Raw genomic sequence first — 19,923 nt, forward strand, 5'->3', positions numbered from 1 at the left:
TGCATAATAATTCATTTAAAGAAACTTATTTATAAAAATATTATTATAATTATAATTTTTTATTCATCCATCGATAATTCATTTTCTTTTACTTTTACTTTTCCTCCATCCATCGATAATTTAATTTTTTATTTGCGTTCATTTTTTATTTCCATTTAGGTTCCTACATTCCAGGTATCTGGCGTTTATATTCGCATCTTGTGAAATTTTTTTATAAATTCAGTGCGAAAACATCTGGAAATAAGTTTTTAAAACATTATAAAACATTAAAACACAGTTAAAACATACAAATATATCAATTATTCAACCAACCAACAATTCAACCAAAACGCACCTAACTAACCAACCAACCAACTAACAATCCATCCATCCGTCCATTCATCCATTCATTTATCCATCCATTCATCCGTCCAGCCATTCATTCATTCATTCATCCCTCCATTCATCCGTCCATCCATTCATCCATCCAATCAATCAACCAACCAATTAGCTTGCAGAAACAACACAGTGATGAAAAACAGCAATACCATTGGTGGAATCCTACACCCAGAGGCTAACACGGTCGAAGAATGTAGAAATGTATGCCTAAAGATTGACAACTGCAAGCTTGGGTTTGATTTTAACAACGTGGCAAATTTTGGCTCGCGCTGTTACGTTTCAAAAAGTAACCTGCTGAATAATGGAAACATCAATGGTGTAGACCACTACTTTTGTAACAACTCGTAACTTTCCTGTCATTCTTTGTAACAAAATTTGCACCAGACTATATTTTTTCAAGTTTTTTCTCTCTCTCTCCAATTATTAACCTAGAGCGAGTTTTATTTTCATTTTTATTATAATGCGTGGTTTTATTTGATTCACTTTTGAAGATTTCTGACGTACAAACACACACACACACACACACACACACACACAGACACTCACACCACTCACAGACACACATACACACACACACCCACACCCAGCGTTATGTCCTAATGTATCTATACTCTACCGTCGCATTCGAAATAACACTAACTAATACTTAGTGGAACGAGTAGCTATAACAAACGTATCAATTTATAAAACTCACACACACACACACAGACAGACACACGCGAGCACACACACGCACACACACACATTATTTCAGATGTGATAAACGCTACGGGGATATTTGTTTTGAAAAACAAGAAGAAAATTAATAAAAATGAAAAAAAAAATCATGTTTTTTGGCTTTTTTATTTAAAAAACCTAAAAAATGAAAATTTTTCATAAATTTTTGACATGTTTCTTCGCTGAAAAAACGGCTTTAGTAGGCCTAATTGACAGCTCACACCAGATTTGTTATCTTTCCACTTCTAATATAGATAGGAGTCAGTAAAGAATAACCCAACATTAGTTGAAATATTAATAAGCAAAATTATTAAAATAATATTCGAAATGTGAGCTAGAACTTGTTGCTTTAAAACATGAGAAAAAGTATTCTACACACATCACCTGCACAATTTATTATTATTATCATTATTAATATTAGTATAATTATTATTAGTAGTAGTAGTATTATTAATATTATTATTATTATTCAAAATAAAAATTCAAATTTTATTACTCAATTTCAATGGGCCTACATAGGAATTAATCAAATTTTTATGAAGAAACATCAATAAAAAACAACAACAACAACGACAATAATAACGATAACAACAACAACAATAATAATAAACAATAATAATAATAATAATAAACGTCACAAAATGCTATAAATAGCTACAGAAAGGTTACTAAAACCGAGCATATTGAAGGGTATTAAGCATCATTATCACTATTACCATTATCATTATTATTATATTATTATTACCATTATCAATATTATATTATTATTAATATTATTATTATTATCATTTTTATTATTATTATTTTCGTTTTATGTACAAGTTTATATGTTTATGTCATGCTGGTTTGTTAAAGAGCCCACATAACCTACTATTCCAAATTTGATAACACACTTAAAACATGCGGTTATTGTTAGCAGTATCACTATTATTATCGTTATTATTATCATTATCGTTGTTGTTGTTGTTATTGTTGTTGGTGTAGTTTATTATTATTATTGTTGTTGTTATAATAATAATAATAATAATTATTATTATTATTATTATTATTGTTATATTTTTATTGCAATTGAAGAAACAATTTTTATTGCTCTCTAATGCGACTGAAAATAACGCTACGGGGTCTTTTTTGTAGTATGAATGAACGAACGAATGAATGGATGGATGGATGGATAGATAGATGAATGTTTGAATGTACATGTAAATGAATGAATAATTGAATGAACAAACGAGCGAATGAATGAATAAACCATTTCAACAAATGTCTTTAATAATAACTTCGAACTTTGCATTGTTCGATCACACACACACACACACACACACACACACACACACACACACACACACAGACGAACACAGACGCAGAGAAATACATTAACATATATACACACATACATACACATATACACATATACACACATACATTCAAAAGCCCCTAATTGGAATTAACGTAGAGAGCTATGTGCACTGGAGCGTTAACATTTTACTATCCTTAATACTTCACCCTTTGTAATAACAAGCTGATGTTATTATTGTTGTTATTATGTTTGTATGTTTGTCTGTTTGTTACGCGGTTGTTCTATCCATATATTTTACATACTTTTTTTTATAAGAGAAACAATAAGTGGCTTAAAATGTTATTAAATTGTTTTGGGTGTCATTGCTAGGACTGTTGTTAACATTATTATTATTATTCATTTGCGTTCTAGCATTCAAGAAGTATTAATTTAATACTCTCCGACGACTGATTCCCGTTCGTTTGTCTGTTTATCGAACGCTGCCAGTTAGCAGGATGGTGCGAATTTTTATTTTTGTCCTCTTTGCCTGCCTTTCAAAGTCCGTGCATTCCCAAGGTGAGTTTCCAGTGTGTTAAACAATTTTTAGTGCTGTCAACTTTCATTGATGAAGGGATTGTCAAAGTGCTTGGAAGTGTTGTTATAGATATGTTAAAACATCTTGTTATCCGATGATTTACATATTTTCCACCGATGTAATTTCGTTGTCGTTTAATTTATTCAATTTGAGTTGAGTTTCTGTTAAAATTCAATAAATGAAATTTGTTCATCTAAAAAGGCACATTAAAATAAATAAATGTTAGGCATACCCAAAACTAATTGCGACATACACGACGGCTAATGAAATAGCGTACCAACCAACATTCAAAAAATTAACGAAATTTCACATCACCATCCGAAAAAATAACAGGATGTAGCCGCACCCCAAACACCATAGCATACGGAGGCAGTCCGCAGCCAGGTATCAACACTATAGACTCCTGTGAAGCCAGCTGCCTGGCCTCAACTGCCACTTGCAAAGGAATTGTGTTTGACCCTTTGGCTCTTCCTCCCTGCTACTTTTTAGTGAATAGTAATCCTACTACTCAGTCTGGAAAAACCGGAATTACTTGGTCCGTTTGTAACTCAGTTGGGTGGGAGCGATTATTATTATTATTATGATTATTATTATTATCATTACTACTTTGATTGTCGTTGTTAGTTTTATAAATTTATTTTTATATTTTTTGCAAAAAATTACATCGCAATAAGATGAATGCAGTTAAATATGAAATCTTTTGTAAGTTAAGTGTTACTGTTTTTCAAAAAAAAAATTTACTCATTTTTTTATTGAGATCATTAAATTTAAATAGAACCAAGACTTTAAATAATAAATAAAAAAAGTAAAAACACAACATCTCAAGGCACAAAAGCAAATCCTATGCAACCATAACTAAAATATGATTCCTTGAAAAAAACAAAACTTCCTTAAATACGTATCCTAAAATAAACAAGGAATAAAAAACTTTTGACTTCTCTTGACGATACTACTCTTCTCATTCTTGTTAATTCATTACTTTATCAGTATTGATTTTAGTTACTCCAGATTATACACTTTACATTCTGAATAAAGTTTTTAAATTGGCTTTTGAAATTGAATGAGCGTTTTATCAGAAAAATATTAATACAAAATACAAAATTCTAAAGTACAAAACTACAACTCACCACAACCTTTGAAACAAAGACCACAACATACCAAATAAAAAGGTTGCACTTGGACACTCTACACCGACAAACAAATGAGTGGCGGCACCCTTCAATCGGCGATCACTTCGCAGTTAGGCTGTCAATCCAAATGCGCCGAACTAGCCGGTTGCGTGGCATATGAATGGGCGAAAATCAACAATGTTAACAACCAATGTTTCACTTTTACCATCTCCACTATCCCAACTAATTATGTACCGGGGATCGACCATTATATTTGCACAGGTTTAGTTCGTCTCGTTTGATCATGTATTTTTATGTGGTTTTAAGTTTTGTGTTTATAAAATTTTAAACTCAATTGATGTCTCGTTAAGTTGATGACTAATTTACCTAACTGATGCTTTTGCATGTTTTTAATCGTTCATTTTACAACAAATTTTTCATTTTCAAACGTAGTTGTTTTATATTAACTTATTTTTTATGGTTTTTTAGGGGCTCAAAGTACCACACCCTTTCCAGGTATGATAAATTATTTTTAAAATAAATTATTTTTCTCAAGCCTTAAATATTAAAATAAAATAAGTTATAGCACAAAATCTCAAAGCACAAATGCAAATCTTATGCAACCATAACTAAAATATGATTCCTTGAAAAAAACAAAACTTCCTTAAATACGTATCCTAAAATAAACAAGGAATGAAAAACTTTTGCCTTCTCTTGACGATACTATTCTTCTCATTCTTGTTAGTTAATTAGTTTATCTAGTATTGATTTTAGTTACTTGCTTTAGTATGGTTTTCCAGATTATATACTTTACTCTCTGAATAAAGTTTTTAAATTGGCTTTTGAATTTGAATCAGCGTTTTACAAACCAATTGATTGATTGATTGTTCAATTAAAATACGAAACATTAAACAAATATCATGAAATAAAACTTCTAAAATACAAAACTACAACTCACCACAAACTTTGAAACAAAGACCACAACATACCAAACAAAAAGGTTGCACCTGGACACTCTACACCGACAAACAAATGAGTGGCGGCACCCTTCAATCGGCGATCACTTCGCAGTTAGGCTGTCAATCCAAATGCGCCGAACTAGCCGGTTGCGTGGCATATGAATGGGCGAAAATCAACAATGTTAACAACCAATGTTTCACTTTTACCATCTCCACTATCCCAACTAATTATGTATCGGGGATCGACCATTATATTTGCACAGGTTTAGTTTGTCTCGTTTTATCATGTTTTCATTTATATGTATTTTTACGTTTTGTGTTTAAAAAATTTTAAACTCAATTGTTGTTTCGTTCAGTTAATGACTAATTTATCTTATTTATTTATCCGATGTTTTTGCAGGTTTTAAATCGTTCACTTTACAACAAATTTGTCATTTTCAAATGTTGTGGTTTTATAGTAACTTAATTTTTATTGTTTTTCAGCTGCTCAAAGTACCACACCCATTTCAGGTATGAAAGATTATTTTTAAAATAATTTATTTTTCCAAAAACTTCAAATATTAAAAAAAATAAAAAAAAGTTAAAGCACAAAATCTCAAAGGACAACTGATAATTTTATGCAACCATAACTAAAATATGATTCCTTGAAGACAACTACTAACTAAACGCAAATCTTATGCTACCTTAACTAAAATATGATTTCTTGAATACAACTAATAACAAAAACAAAATTTCTTTAAATACGTATCCTAAAATAAACAAGGAATGAAAAACTTTTGCCTTCTCTTGACGATACTATTCTTTTCATTCTTGTTAGTTAATTAGTTTATCTAGTATTGATTTTAGTTATTTGCTTTAGTATGGTTTTCCAGATTATATACTTTACTCTCTGAATAAAGTTTTTAAATTGGCTTTTGAATTTGAATCAGCGTTTTACAAACCAATTGATTGATTGATTGTTCAATTAAAATACGAAACATAAAACAAATATCATGAAATAAAACTTCTAAAATACAAAACTACAACTCACCACAAACTTTGAAACAAAGACCACAACATACCAAACAAAAAGGTTGCACCTGGACACTCTACACCGACAAACAAATGAGTGGCGGCACCCTTCAATCGGCGATCACTTCGCAGTTAGGCTGTCAATCCAAATGCGCCGAACTAGCCGGTTGCGTGGCATATGAATGGGCGAAAATCAACAATGTTAACAACCAATGTTTCACTTTTACCATCTCCACTATCCCAACTAATTATGTATCGGGGATCGACCATTATATTTGCACAGGTTTAGTTTGTCTCGTTTTATCATGTTTTCATTTATATGTATTTTTACGTTTTGTGTTTAAAAAATTTTAAACTCAATTGTTGTTTCGTTCAGTTAATGACTAATTTATCTTATTTATTTATCCGATGTTTTTGCAGGTTTTAAATCGTTCACTTTACAACAAATTTGTCATTTTCAAATGTTGTGGTTTTATAGTAACTTAATTTTTATTGTTTTTCAGCTGCTCAAAGTACCACACCCATTTCAGGTATGAAAGATTATTTTTAAAATAATTTATTTTTCCAAAAACTTCAAATATTAAAAAAAATAAAAAAAAGTTAAAGCACAAAATCTCAAAGGACAACTGATAATTTTATGCAACCATAACTAAAATATGATTCCTTGAAGACAACTACTAACTAAACGCAAATCTTATGCTACCTTAACTAAAATATGATTTCTTGAATACAACTAATAACAAAACAAAATTTCTTTAAATACGTATCCTAAAATAAACAAGGAATGAAAAACTTTTGCCTTCTCTTGACGATACTATTCTTTTCATTCTTGTTAGTTAATTAGTTTATCTAGTATTGATTTTAGTTACTTGCTTTAGTATGGTTTTCCAGATTATATACTTTACTCTCTGAATAAAGTTTTTAAATTGGCTTTTGAATTTGAATCAGCGTTTTACAAACCAATTGATTGATTGTTCAATTAAAATACAAAACATTAAACAAATATCATGTAATAAAACTTCTAAAATACAAAACTACAACTCACCACAAACTTTGAAACAAAGACCACAACATACCAAATAAAAAGGTTGCACTTGGACTCTCTACACCGACAAACAAATGAGTGGCGGCACCCTTCAATCGGCGATCACTTCGCAGTTAGGCTGTCAATCCAAATGCGCCGAACTAGCCGGTTGCGTGGCATATGAATGGGCGAAAATCAACAATGTTAACAACCAATGTTTCACTTTTACCATCTCCACTATCCCAACTAATTATGTATCGGGGATCGACCATTATATTTGCACAGGTTTAGTTTGTCTCGTTTCATCATATTTGTATATGTTTTTTGTTTTCCTCTTCTAAAGTTTTAAATTTTCCAGCTGAAGTTTTGTAAAGTTGCTTAATTGCTTAATTTCTATTTATATTGTTTTTAATTTTTTGTAATACTTTAATTGATTTTATTTTTAATTATTGGAAAACTCTTTATTTTATTTTAAATCAGCCGGCACTACGCCACCGCCAAGTTAGAGAATATTATTTAACATTATTACAAATCTCTATTTATAAAATTAACAATTTTTCACTGAAAATAACTAAGTCATTTGTAAAACTTTGACAAAGATAATGAAATATATAACGAGGAAAAGCAACAACAACAACGGGAACGATAACCACATCAACAAACAACCAAAACACACTCAGGCAGTGATTGTACTTGGTTGGCCTATCCAGGCTACCAGGCATTCGGTGGTTACGGAGTGCCTAACATCAACTCCCTTCAAGCATGCCAGACCTACTGCAGAAACAACAGACCGTGCGTCGCTATTGAATGGACTGGAAGTGTCTCAGATGTCAGATGTTTCTTGTTTAACACTACTTCATTGCCTACAACCACTGGCGTCAGTGGAGTCGACCATTATATCTGTGCACCAAGTAGCGTTCCTTTGTTATTTTCACATTGTTCTGATGATGAAATAGTGGATAAGATTGTATATATAGCGATGAATTTGCTGGCGTAAATATTTCCATTTGCTGATTGTATTGTATGCCTAAGACCTGGCGTGAACTATCTTATTAACGAATTATTTGAGCGTTAAAATAATCGCAATGGGAATAAAAACAAAAAAAATAAATCCAAAAATAATTCAAGAGATATAAATACAATAAAAAATTTTCAAACTTTTCACCGCCAGGAGACTGCTCCTGGACGGCCTACAATAATTCCCAAAGGTTCAACGGTGTCCAAGTACAAAACGCCGTGACTGTGGATCAGTGCAAAGCTGCTTGTACCAGCACCCAAAATTGCAAAGCCATTGATTTCAACCGAAATTCGAACACGTGTTACTGGTTTACAACTTCTGACCCGCCAACTCAGATGAATGTTGCCGACATTGACCATTACATCTACAAGTGTGGAGGGTCTAGTAAGTAGTAGTTTTTAAAGTTTAGTTTTATTCATCGTTTTTTAATTGTGGTATATGTAATCGTTTTGTTGTTTTGTTTCTGCAATTGTTAGCAAATGTCATTATAATTGTTGTTGTTTAGCACTAGTGGCAGTAGTGGTGGCAGCTGCAGTAGTAGCAGAAGTAGTAGTAGTGGTAGTAGCAACAGTAGTAGTAGTGGTAGTAGAATTAGTAGCAGTTGTTTTTATAATGGTGTAAAATTGAACAATAGGGAAATTGAATGAGGTCTCAAATATTTTTTTTATTGTAAAACATTTATCAGCAATTTTCAGAATAAATTTTTTATTTTATTTTTATTCAATTTTTTTTAAACGATTTAATAAACAACTTCTTTTTTCTTATTAATTATTATTATTTTCTTATTATTTATTTTTATTTATTATAGCTCAACCTACGGTTACTTACGCTAGCACAAGTAAACTCACTCGTTTATTTGGTTTTAAATTAACTGTTATATTAACCAATTAGTTAATTAATTTAATTATTAGATAAATAATTAATTTATTAATGAGTTCAATTATTTATTTATTTTTTAATTTATTATTTTTAAAAATTTAAATGAACCTCTTCAACTCTCTACTAATTCGTTCATAGATTTCGTCTCAATCCCCGGTTAGAATTTTTAATTTTGTGAAATTGATAATAACAACAACAATAATAATAAAAATAATAATAATTATTATTATTACTATTATTATTTTTATTATTAATTATTATTATTATTGTTATTAATATTCACTCATTTATATACCTCTGAAAAATGAGTAATGACTTTAAATGCTTTGCTGAACCAATGTGTACCTATAGATACGTCATCAACTTGTCCATAAACTTTAGGAAAATTTGACATAGCATCAACCTTCTAGCCACCTGGTTCTATAGAGAGGTTAATCCATGACCCATGTTGACCTATGACCTTTGACTTCCCACAAAAAACCTTTTTCAAAAAATCTGTTAAACCATCACAACCACCTCCAATGCGACACAGCCGCCATCTTGTAACTATTTTTATCTTGGTCCAGCAACCAATGGCAATTTTTAAAACTCCCTCCTAGATTTTTTGACCCCAGTTACGTGATTTTATTTATTCATCTTGATGACCAATCTTTTGCAGCAGCATTTTGAATACGCTGATGACTTTTAGCAACCTGACGATGGTTGGATATCATCAAATTAATAAGCTTCTGCAGACGCGTCTGTTAATTTTCGTACTTCAGGACTCACTCTGTAGAGTCGTTAATAATAATACTTTTTTAAAACTTACACATAACAACTTTTTCCCTTTTTTTAACCTCTTTTAACCTTTAACCTTCCTGGAAAAAAACAGTTTGTGCCAACAACAACATAGCTACGAACAGCAAAACGTTCGGTGGCAAGCAGGTTCCCGAGGCATCTACAGTCAATGATTGCAGGATTGCCTGCTTGAGAGAGAGTTGCCAGTTTGGTTTTGATTTCGACAGGACTAGTGGCCTCGGACGTAACTGCTTTATTTCTACGAATAATATCGTGGTAAATAATGCTAATGGTGTTGATCATTATTATTGTTAGAAACAATGATGAATGTTTGGATGATGACTATGATGGTGACGGTGTAGATGATGAAGATGCCGATTTCGGTGGTGATGTTATTAGGATGACGGAAATATGGAAAGAGACTGTAATGATTATCAGCGCGATATATATATATATATATATATATATTTATACATAAATATATATATATATAAACAGACAGTTAGATAGATTGACAGACAGACAAATAGATAGATAGATATCATGATTAAAAATCTAATAGTTCTAAGAGCTGTAATGATATAATAATGATAATAATAGTTATGAGTTAGTTAGATGATGATAATGGCGATGTTGACGACGACGTTGATGATGAGGACGGTAATAACCATTTTATATTTTAATAAATTTATTTTTTTATGTGTTATTAATAATTAAACGTTATAATTTTTCTTTTGCCGTTCATTAATATTTAATAGACACTTTTATAATTAATTAATTAATTTTATTACTAAGAGACACACACACACACACACACACACACAAACAAAGCAAAGATACACGATACACACAAATATATAATATATATACCTTAGTATATGAATTATTACACATATAAACATATAATATGCATACATACATACATATACATAATAACATCAATTATGGTGATTATGATGTTAATGAAGATGATGATGATGGTGATATAAACTTATATGCAGTACAACACTTTTTTCGTCGTTAACTAACCATTTGAAGAATTTTGCTTTAATTTGAAAGAAAATTTGTAATAATAAAAACATAAAATTTAATAATTATAATTATTATATTAATAACATAATTATTTAATATATGTTGATTTCAATGGAGATTTTAATAATAAATTTACAATAAAAAACTTTGACGCCATTGTTGAGAAGATCAGAAGATAAAACTAATATACGTCAGAACGTTTACTCCAACTATAAAAAATCGATGCTATAGCGCTTAACATAATAATAAAAACAGCAAAGATGGATGAAAATACTAAAGGAACAAACAAAGATATATATTTATTATTAAAGACACAGCAAAGATAGAATATAATTAATAAAATTACTATCCATTCCTTCCGACAAACAGATGTCATTTTCACTTTTTTGCATGAATGAATTAGTGACATGGTAAGAAATACAATTCCTAAAAAGTGTTTACTTAACTAATTAAACATTCATTTAATTTGACTCCGCTCAACTTTTAATCTCTCTTACTTTTAATCTCTCTCTCTATCTTCCTCTTTCTCTCTCTCTCTCTCTCTCTATATATATATATATATATATACAATAATTTAATAGATACAGATAAGGCCATAATACATAGGTAAACAAATGTATTATAAGTCGTAAGCTTGTAGTTAATGCCTTTTATTTAAAGGAATATCTTTTAATATTCCTCTCTTTCTTTCTCTCTTTTTTTTCTTTCTCTCTCTTTCTCTCTCTCTCTCTCTATATATATATATATATATGTAAATTTAATATTCCTCTCTTTCTCTCTCCCTCTCTCTTTCTCTTTCTCTCTGTCTCTCTCTCTCTCCCTCTCTCTCTCTCTCTATATATATATATATATATAATACAGTTAGATTCCTTTAACCAATAGAGCGTGAAAATTTGATTATATTAGTATAAATTAATTTAATGAAAAGCTGTTTACAGCTTTTGAATGCAATTTATCAAGGAGAGTTTATTTATTTATTTTTGATAATTTTGTTTAATAAATGTAATTGAATAAGTAAATTATACAATTATTGTTAAAGTAAAAATAAAATATGTAATAGTAACTTATGTTTGTTGCTGTAATTTTTGAATCGTTTAAAAAAATGAGAATGCTAAGAACCGTATTGGTCTTGTGTTCTCTCCTTAGCACTGTTATTTCCCAGAGTAAGTTAATTCACCGACTTATTAATTCATTAATTAATTCATTCACTCATTAATTAATTGATTGATTGATTGATTGAATGGTTGGTTGGTTGGTAGGTTGGTTGGTTGATTGACTGACTGACTGACTGAATGAATGACTGACTGACTGACTGACTGACTGACTGACTGACTGACTGACTGACTGACTGAATGAATGACTGACTGACTGACTGACTGACTGACTGACTGACTGACTGACTGACTGACTGACTGACTGACTGACTGACTGACTGACTGACTGACTGACTGACTGACTGACTGACTGACTGACTGACTGACTGACTGACTGACTGACTGACTGACTGACTGATTGATTGATTCTTAGATTCATTGATTCGTTCATTTGTTCATTCGTTCATTCAATCATTCATCCATCCATTAATTTATTCATTCAGTCTGTCAATGGTCAGACACACCTGATACATTAGTCTTTGGCGGAGTCGGTCAAAACAATTATAATGACATCAACTCGTGCAAGGCCGCCTGTTACGCAGCTCCCTCGGCTACATGTGTGGCTATCAACTTCGACCCAAACGGCTCTCCTAAATGTTTCTTCTTCAACAAAACGACTGATCTCATTACGAACTCTGGAAAAAGCGGAATTACTTGGTCAATCTGTAATAAAGGTAGAGCGATTTTTGGCATTAATATTATTTCTCTTTCTCTCTCTCTATCTTTCTCTTTCTCTCTCTCTCTCTCTCATCACAGTACGATTAATTTAAAATATATATTATTTAATTATAATAAGATTGTAGCGTAGTAAATCAATTTCGGCGGCTTGTTGGTGAGAGTGTTTAGCTGGCTGGCACTGTTGTTGCAATGGGTGTATGATAAAATAATTAAAATAATAATTGACATGTGAGTAGAAGCAATAAACCTTTTACCTAATTCTCTAAATTAGGCAAAAGGTTTTTGCCTAATTCTATAAATTAGCAAGCAAGCCGTATGCATGTGTATGACGCGTTGATTACCGTGTATTTACGTACAACACTCTGGTCGTGTTTTTTTCTTGATACCTCTGGAAAACAATGAAGTGAAGTTGTAAAATAAAATTCTTGATTGTAATTTAACAGTCTGCACGTGGAACGTGTACAAGAACAGTCAGAGGTTCGGAGGTATAAGCTCTCCACTGGCAAATTCCTTGGACGCCTGCAAAAAAGCTTGTCTCGACAACAGCAGTTGTCAGGCCGTTGATTTTGCTCCAGGAAATCAGCCAGGGACTCAGTGCTATCTCTTCATAACAGCCGACATTTCAATCAATTACAATGCAGTTGGTGTTGATCATTACGTTTGCTCAGGTTCGCATTGCATTTTGGGATTATGTAATTTGTTGCCGATGTTAATATTGCCGCCGTTATTCCATTTATATTTTTCCACAAAGAATTCTTTTTCTAGTTTCCAGAAAGTGAAAATTTGAAATTTTTTTTAAAGGTTCTGGCGGAACTCAGTCTTCAGGTTTATTTTAGATTGAGCATTCAATTATTTTTTCATTGTTCACTGAGAGATGAATAGAATAATGAATAATTTGTAGTGACAAATACATAGCAGTAAGTGAAAAAAACTGCGATTTACGATGCCACATTTTGCAAAAAAAAACTTTCTAAACTTTCAACCCACACTACAAACGCCAGCAAAACTACCACACCGACCACACCACACCCTTTCGCCCCAGTTCAATGGACTTCTTACAAAGACATGAATGTGGCTGGAGGAACTCCGCAATTAGCCCAACAAACATTAACCGACTGCCAAAACTTCTGCATAACACAAGTCTCAGGATGTCAATCAATCGATTTCAATCCAAATGACCCAACGTATAAGTGCTGGACCTTCACACCTTATAATACTAATGAAGCTATGAAATCTGCCCCTGGCATCACCCATTATGTTTTCTCGACTGGTAAGTTTTTTTGATGGGGGCTTTAAGATGTCGATTGCTGGTTTTAAGATGCTGATTTTTAGGGTGTCGGTGAATGAATTGTTTTTAAAATTGTTCTTCCTAATTTGATTTTTGTTTAAAATTTGTTTGAATTTGATGTTAAGCCTGCATTCAATGTAATTTCCCAAAAAAAAAACTGCCTCAAATTATTTATTTGACGTTGATTGTAATTGTTAAAACATTCTCATCATTTCATCGTATGAAATATACTGAAATGAATACCTACAATATATATTTTTACTACCCTTCACAGGAGTTACGGTGATAAATACTCGTTAGTAATTTTATTTGTTTCAAAGTAAATAGAGCTACTACCACTGCTACTGCTACTACTACTGCTACTACTACTACTGCTGCTGCTGCTGCTACTACTACTGCCACTATTACTACTAAAAGTTATTAGAACTTGTACTGTTGTAAGTACAACCACTAAGATTGACAGTCCTTTTAACATTACTGCTACTAGCTCAACTACTACTTATGATAGAAATAAATGTTATTTCATCATTATCTCACAGTGATAGCCTATATTTATAATTATATTTTCATCGTTTCGTACCTTGCGCGTTGTTACTTTCCATCCTTGCGTTTGGCAGAGTTTGATTTACAGAATAAAAAAATATTCTAAAAGAAGGCCAAGGGACGAACCAGGGTTCCTGTGTCTGGCAACCGTACGTCGGGGGGCAGAGTGGTGGGGGTACATACCAGCAGCAGTTCACAACGTTATCGGCCTGTCAGGCTGGCTGTGTTCCTAGTGCAGCTTGTTTGGCTTTTGAATGGACTACCAGTGGTATATATATTTATATATGTGTGTGTGTGTGTGCGTGTATTTGTATGTATGTGTCTGTTTGTGTATGCGTATGTACGTGTGTGTGTATGTCTGCTGTGTGTGTATATGTGGTGTGTGTGTCTGTTGTGTGTATGTGTAGTGAGTTAACTACTTTTTATGAGTTAGATGTGTGGAGCATTATTGAAGTGTGCGTGTATGCGCGTGTCTGTGTGTGATGTATATGTTACTGGAAAAATGAATACTGGACCGGGCTGGAATTTTTTTTTGGCCAGGTCAGTGTTGGTTTTTCAACAGCGCTGCCGCACCAACCCAATATGGGGTTCCTGGAATTACCCATTATGTTTGGAACTGTTAGTTTCAGTTTCACTTTCATTTTTGGTTTTTTTATTTTTTTTTTTGAAAATTATCCTTTTGCAGTTAACGTTTTAAATATTTTATATAGATATAATCTAAAATTGTTTTAAGTCTTAAACTAATTTCTAAAAACTTCTAATTTAAAAAAATTTATTTCCAAGTTTGTATAAAAAAAAATTGAAAATATTTATTATAATACAATTACATTATGAACGCTTTTTTCAAATAGGTCAAATGACACAAGGTTCGTTCCTAACTGTTTTCAAATAATTACTCATATTTTTTATTAAAATTAATAAATTTTTTTGATTAAATAAAAAATAAATTTTATAATAGATATTATTATTATTTCTAATCAAAATGTTAATGACGTAAATATTAATATTTTTATTTTTCGCAGTAACGACAGGTTACGATTGTTATTGATTGACAATTTATTATACACACTATATAAACTTGTACTTAAATACGTTTCATAATTCTATTTCAATTCCTGAAACAACAAAATGTTGAAAAAACATCTTAACTAGCAGCAAGCTAAATAACCCCAACCCAAACTACCCACAACCAGCCAAACCAAATTCCAAAACTCAAACAACACACCTCCAACTCAGGAAACTTATGTGCCTGGACGACCTACACTGGACAGTTTGCATATGGTGGATACCTTGATAACAACATAAAATCCTTATCAGAATGTCAGACAAAATGTAGCCTTGATGCTTCTTGTAAAGCTGTTGAATGGGTGACAACTAATATTGGGTCTCAATGTTTTCTTTTTAATAGGCCTGAAGATTCTAAACCTCCGAGTTATTACAGTAGCAATATCGTTCACTATACCAAGAGTTGCTGTTAGTTTTTTGTTGTTGCACTTCTTAAAGAGTTTTTTATTGTTTTTTATTTTTTTTTGTTTGGTTGTTTGGTTGTTTTATGTTTGTTCGTTTCATTATTTGTTTGATTGTTTCTCTAGTATTTATCAGAAGATAGCTTCTTTATTATATTACTTTTCTAGTATTTTTAACTCGTTTATCATTATTTTTTCAAATATATTATTTTATTGATAGATTAAAATATCAGAATTAATGATCAATTGAGGTAAATTTGAATTCAAATATACAGTTTAGTAAATGTAAAAACGCCTAAAATGTGGGAAATTATTATTTAACAGATGGAGCTTCTACTACCGCCATTCCAAGTATTTTTGTCTCAATCATCAAATTTTCAGTAAAATTTAACATCTGTTTGGTCGAAAAACTGTAAAAATCATATCAAAATTCGATTTAAAATTGAATAACTCACCCATTGCCTAATTTAAACGACAATCACTCAATAGATAAGACAGAGTAATACAACAGTAATATCTAACACTAATCAAATGATAAACTAACAAAACTATTCTACATAGTGTCAACTTGTACCTGGCAACGCTACAATGGACTTCAATACTATGGAGGTACCTATCAAAATAATATAGACAGCGAAGATAAATGTAAAGCCTTCTGTTTGTCAAGATCCAGTTGTAAAGCCATTGAATTCGTTCCTATCTACAGCCAATGTTACACGTTCACTGTTTCGGAAATCCCACAAATCTCTAACCCTGATATCAATCATTCAATCCTGATCGGATGTTCTGGTCTGATATTGTATCATCTCACGCTTCATTTTATGATACGTTTTGTAATTTATTTTATAATTCATTTGATGATTCATTTGAAAATTTATCTAATATTCATAATTCATTTTATAATTATTTTTATAATTTATTTGACGATTCATTTAGAAATTCATCTAATAATTCATTAAATCTTTCATGAAATTCTTAACTAATCTCTCCATTCATTTCAATGAAGCTGGCTCAGCAACGACTGGCTGGACGGCGGGTATGAGTTTCAGTGGAGTAAGCAACTCAGGTTTTCTTATCTTTTTTTTATAATTTTTATAATGTTTTTAAAATAAAAACATAAAATACATTTAAAAAAAATACCATTTGATATATATGGAGGCCTAAAAGTAGATTTTACATTTAAGGTTAATTACCAAATTACTTACTTTATAATAGAACAGTCTACGTTAGCCAAATTTTTGGCCTACTTGAGTATTTAAACAATCTCTGCACAATCCAGGTGGAAGTTGTCAGTGGAGCGCTTACTATGGCTACCAAACGTTCGGTGGAGTGGAAGCTCCAAGCAGCATAACATCACTTCAAGATTGTCAAAGTTACTGCCTGAACAGCCTGGTAGGATGCAAGGCCGTAGAATGGGTCACTGCTAACTTACAGGCAAAATGTTACACCTTCAATAGCGACAGCGTACCGACAAAGAGTGGTTTGTCTGGAATTGATCATTACATATGCAACTCACGTTAGGAATATTTTTTTCCAGTCTTTATTATTCTTCTGCTCATGTTTATTCTTTTTTAATTCGGGTCGTACGATTTTCGTTTGAAGAATTTTTAAAAGTGTTTTTATATCTTTACTAACTTAATCCTAAAATAAACCTAAATTCATACTCAACAGCATGTACGTGGACCCTCTACCAAAACTCAATGATGTACGGCGGGTCGTCTTACATGGCAGCCACAACATTAGACCAATGCAAACAAGCTTGCATCAACTCAAGCAACTGTCAGGCCATTGAGTTCACTACCCGTGGAGAGTGTTACCTTTTCTCATCTTCCCAAACTCCTCCCATGACGAATGTAACTGGCGTGAATCACCACATATACAACTGCCACACTTGTTAGTTGCAGTTGCAGTTGGGTAAATTTGTCTGGAGTTGCTTGTTTTGTATATATTCTGTTGGCAATATGTTTAAGGTTGTTGAAGAGGTTATTTAAAGAAATACATCACACTTGGACTATATACACATTAAAATGTAACAATTTAACAGTCTGCCATGGCCTTTGATATGATTAACAATCGTATCTGGGCATTATATACATATGAGTATGAGTATGTGTTTGTATGTATGTATGTATGTATGTATGTATGTATGTATGTATGTATGTATGTATGTATGTATGTATGTATGTATGTATGTATGTATGTATGTATGTATGTATGTATGTATGTATGTATGTATGTATGTATGTATGTATGTATGTATGTATGTATGTATGTATGTATGTATGTATGTATGTATGTATGTGCGTGTACAAAGAAAACACAAAAATTTATACACATAAATCCGATTTGTAACTATAAGTGCAGCCTTAGAGTAAGAAAGCAGTTAAGAAAGGAAAGTTTTCATGTTGCGTTTATGATGTAGTTGCGGTACAGAAAAATGAAACATCATCCAAGTTGTGCTAATGAATGATTTTTTGTTTTCAGCAACGCCTGCTGTCACGATTACAAATACCGGTATGTCTTCGTTCAAAGCAATTTATTGAGTTATGATTTTGATTTGTTTCATAATAATTTTTATTAAATTTTTCTTTTTTCAATTTTTGACAGTTTTTCCAACGATTTCAGGTAACTTGAAAAACAATTTGTAACAATTTTTAAACAATTTTTCATCCATTTATTTATTTACTCAGTCATCTACACATCCATCCAATCACTTCATAACAAATAATATCTCTAAACCACACAAACCAACACACATACAAACAAACACACATACAAACAAACACACATACAAACAAACACACAAACAAACACACACACATACAAACAAACATACGCACACGCATAAAAATAAACACACATTTTTACAGTTTGCCCAAACAACACCGTCCTGGAAAATAGCAACACCATCGGTGGCATAAGAGTTAGTAATGCAAACAATGTAGACGAATGTAGAAGCGCATGCCTTGCAAATGATAATAGATGCACCTATGGCTTTGATTTCAATCTCTATGCCCCATTCGGATTTCAGTGCTGGGTTTCTACGAATCCTTTCATAAATTTTGGGAATATTAAAAACGTGAAACATTATTATTGCAAATAAAATCTCGTTTTGAAGTTTTGGGAGAGCTGGAACTTACTGAAATGATGACAACCTTAGAACAAATTTGAAAATTAAGGAAAACTAGATCTAGTTCGGGAGTAGTGTCTGAAATTTTAAAAAAAAAACTTTAACTAATTTATGAAATGGTGATGACGACTTTGAAATAAGGACTAATTTAATGTATACACTTAATTTGGAAAATATTAACTAAATTAATGTATAACCTAGATTTGCGAATAAAAATCAAATTATTAAGTTGTGGTCTTACTATGTTTAATGTCTGATATTTTGAAAACGTTTTGTTGCATTTTGAAAGAATACAAATGTATTTTTTTTAATTTCTGAAACTTTTTTTTTTAATTTTCAATCAATTTCTACAACGATTCTCATTGCTGTGAGGTATGTATGTATTGTTTTCTATACTGGGATTTCGAAATTTCAATCTATATTATACATGTAGTATTTTTTAGACTCTAACAATACATCAAATAAATTTTTTAATTTCGGATGGAATTAGTTTGTCAATTTTTATGAAATTTAAGAACAAAAAATCAATAAAACTGAAGTAAGAATCTGGTCACGTTAAAAAACACTCACTGCTTAGTAACACGTTTAATTAGCGCCGATTTTTATTTTATAGAGGAAGTTGTTATTACATATTGCCATATGCGGGCGAGCATTCATCCAAACATTCCATCCACACACACGCACATATACAAGTATTATTCTACGAAGTTTGCTCCATACATAGATGTTAAAATTAGCACCAAAGTTAAAGCAAAGACAGAAAAACGGCCTATCCCCTTATATACACACACACAACACATACATACATACATACACGCGCACACACACATGCAAACATACACACATATCAAATGAAATCTTACACAAAGCTTTTGAATGCGTAGACTCT

At 31.5% G+C, this 19,923-nt stretch overlaps 4 protein-coding genes across 4 annotated transcripts in view; all 4 read left to right on the forward strand.

Moving 5' to 3' along the window:
• The window catches only part of HELRODRAFT_194003 (hypothetical protein), an 8,259-nt gene extending 7,057 nt beyond the window's left edge, over positions 1–1,202 (forward strand). Inside the window, exons 12-13 of the mRNA XM_009030032.1 lie at positions 160–174; positions 491–1,202. Coding sequence (XP_009028280.1) covers positions 160–174; positions 491–726 — 251 coding nt within the window. The 3' untranslated portion in view covers positions 727–1,202. The remainder of the gene's footprint in view (positions 1–159; positions 175–490) is intronic.
• Positions 1,203–2,886: 1,684 nt separating this feature from the next.
• On the forward strand, positions 2,887–3,832 carry HELRODRAFT_180735 (hypothetical protein; the record flags this gene model as incomplete). The annotated part of the gene is made up of 3 exons (XM_009030033.1): positions 2,887–2,947; positions 3,300–3,501; positions 3,793–3,832. 3 exons carry the CDS (start codon positions 2,887–2,889, stop codon positions 3,830–3,832), a joined length of 303 nt encoding a protein of 100 aa, XP_009028281.1.
• A 335-nt stretch (positions 3,833–4,167) lies between these two features.
• On the forward strand, positions 4,168–8,479 carry HELRODRAFT_180736 (hypothetical protein; the record flags this gene model as incomplete). The annotated part of the gene is made up of 6 exons (XM_009030034.1): positions 4,168–4,357; positions 5,076–5,297; positions 6,107–6,328; positions 7,133–7,354; positions 7,750–7,980; positions 8,241–8,479. 6 exons carry the CDS (start codon positions 4,168–4,170, stop codon positions 8,477–8,479), a joined length of 1,326 nt encoding a protein of 441 aa, XP_009028282.1.
• Positions 8,480–11,877: 3,398 nt separating this feature from the next.
• HELRODRAFT_194005 (hypothetical protein) lies at positions 11,878–19,515 on the forward strand (the record flags this gene model as incomplete). The annotated part of the gene is made up of 17 exons (XM_009030035.1): positions 11,878–11,938; positions 12,373–12,603; positions 13,051–13,275; positions 13,650–13,877; positions 14,170–14,190; positions 14,548–14,706; positions 14,979–15,056; positions 15,290–15,304; positions 15,675–15,911; positions 16,229–16,255; positions 16,466–16,693; positions 16,911–16,970; positions 17,184–17,420; positions 17,576–17,797; positions 18,389–18,418; positions 18,512–18,529; positions 18,775–19,515. 17 exons carry the CDS (start codon positions 11,878–11,880, stop codon positions 19,005–19,007), a joined length of 2,310 nt encoding a protein of 769 aa, XP_009028283.1. The 3' UTR covers positions 19,008–19,515.
• Positions 19,516–19,923: the final 408 nt, after the last annotated feature.

This window comes from Helobdella robusta, assembly GCF_000326865.2.
Source record: "Helobdella robusta unplaced genomic scaffold HELROscaffold_64, whole genome shotgun sequence".
Classification (NCBI taxonomy): Eukaryota; Metazoa; Annelida; class Clitellata; order Rhynchobdellida; family Glossiphoniidae; genus Helobdella; species Helobdella robusta.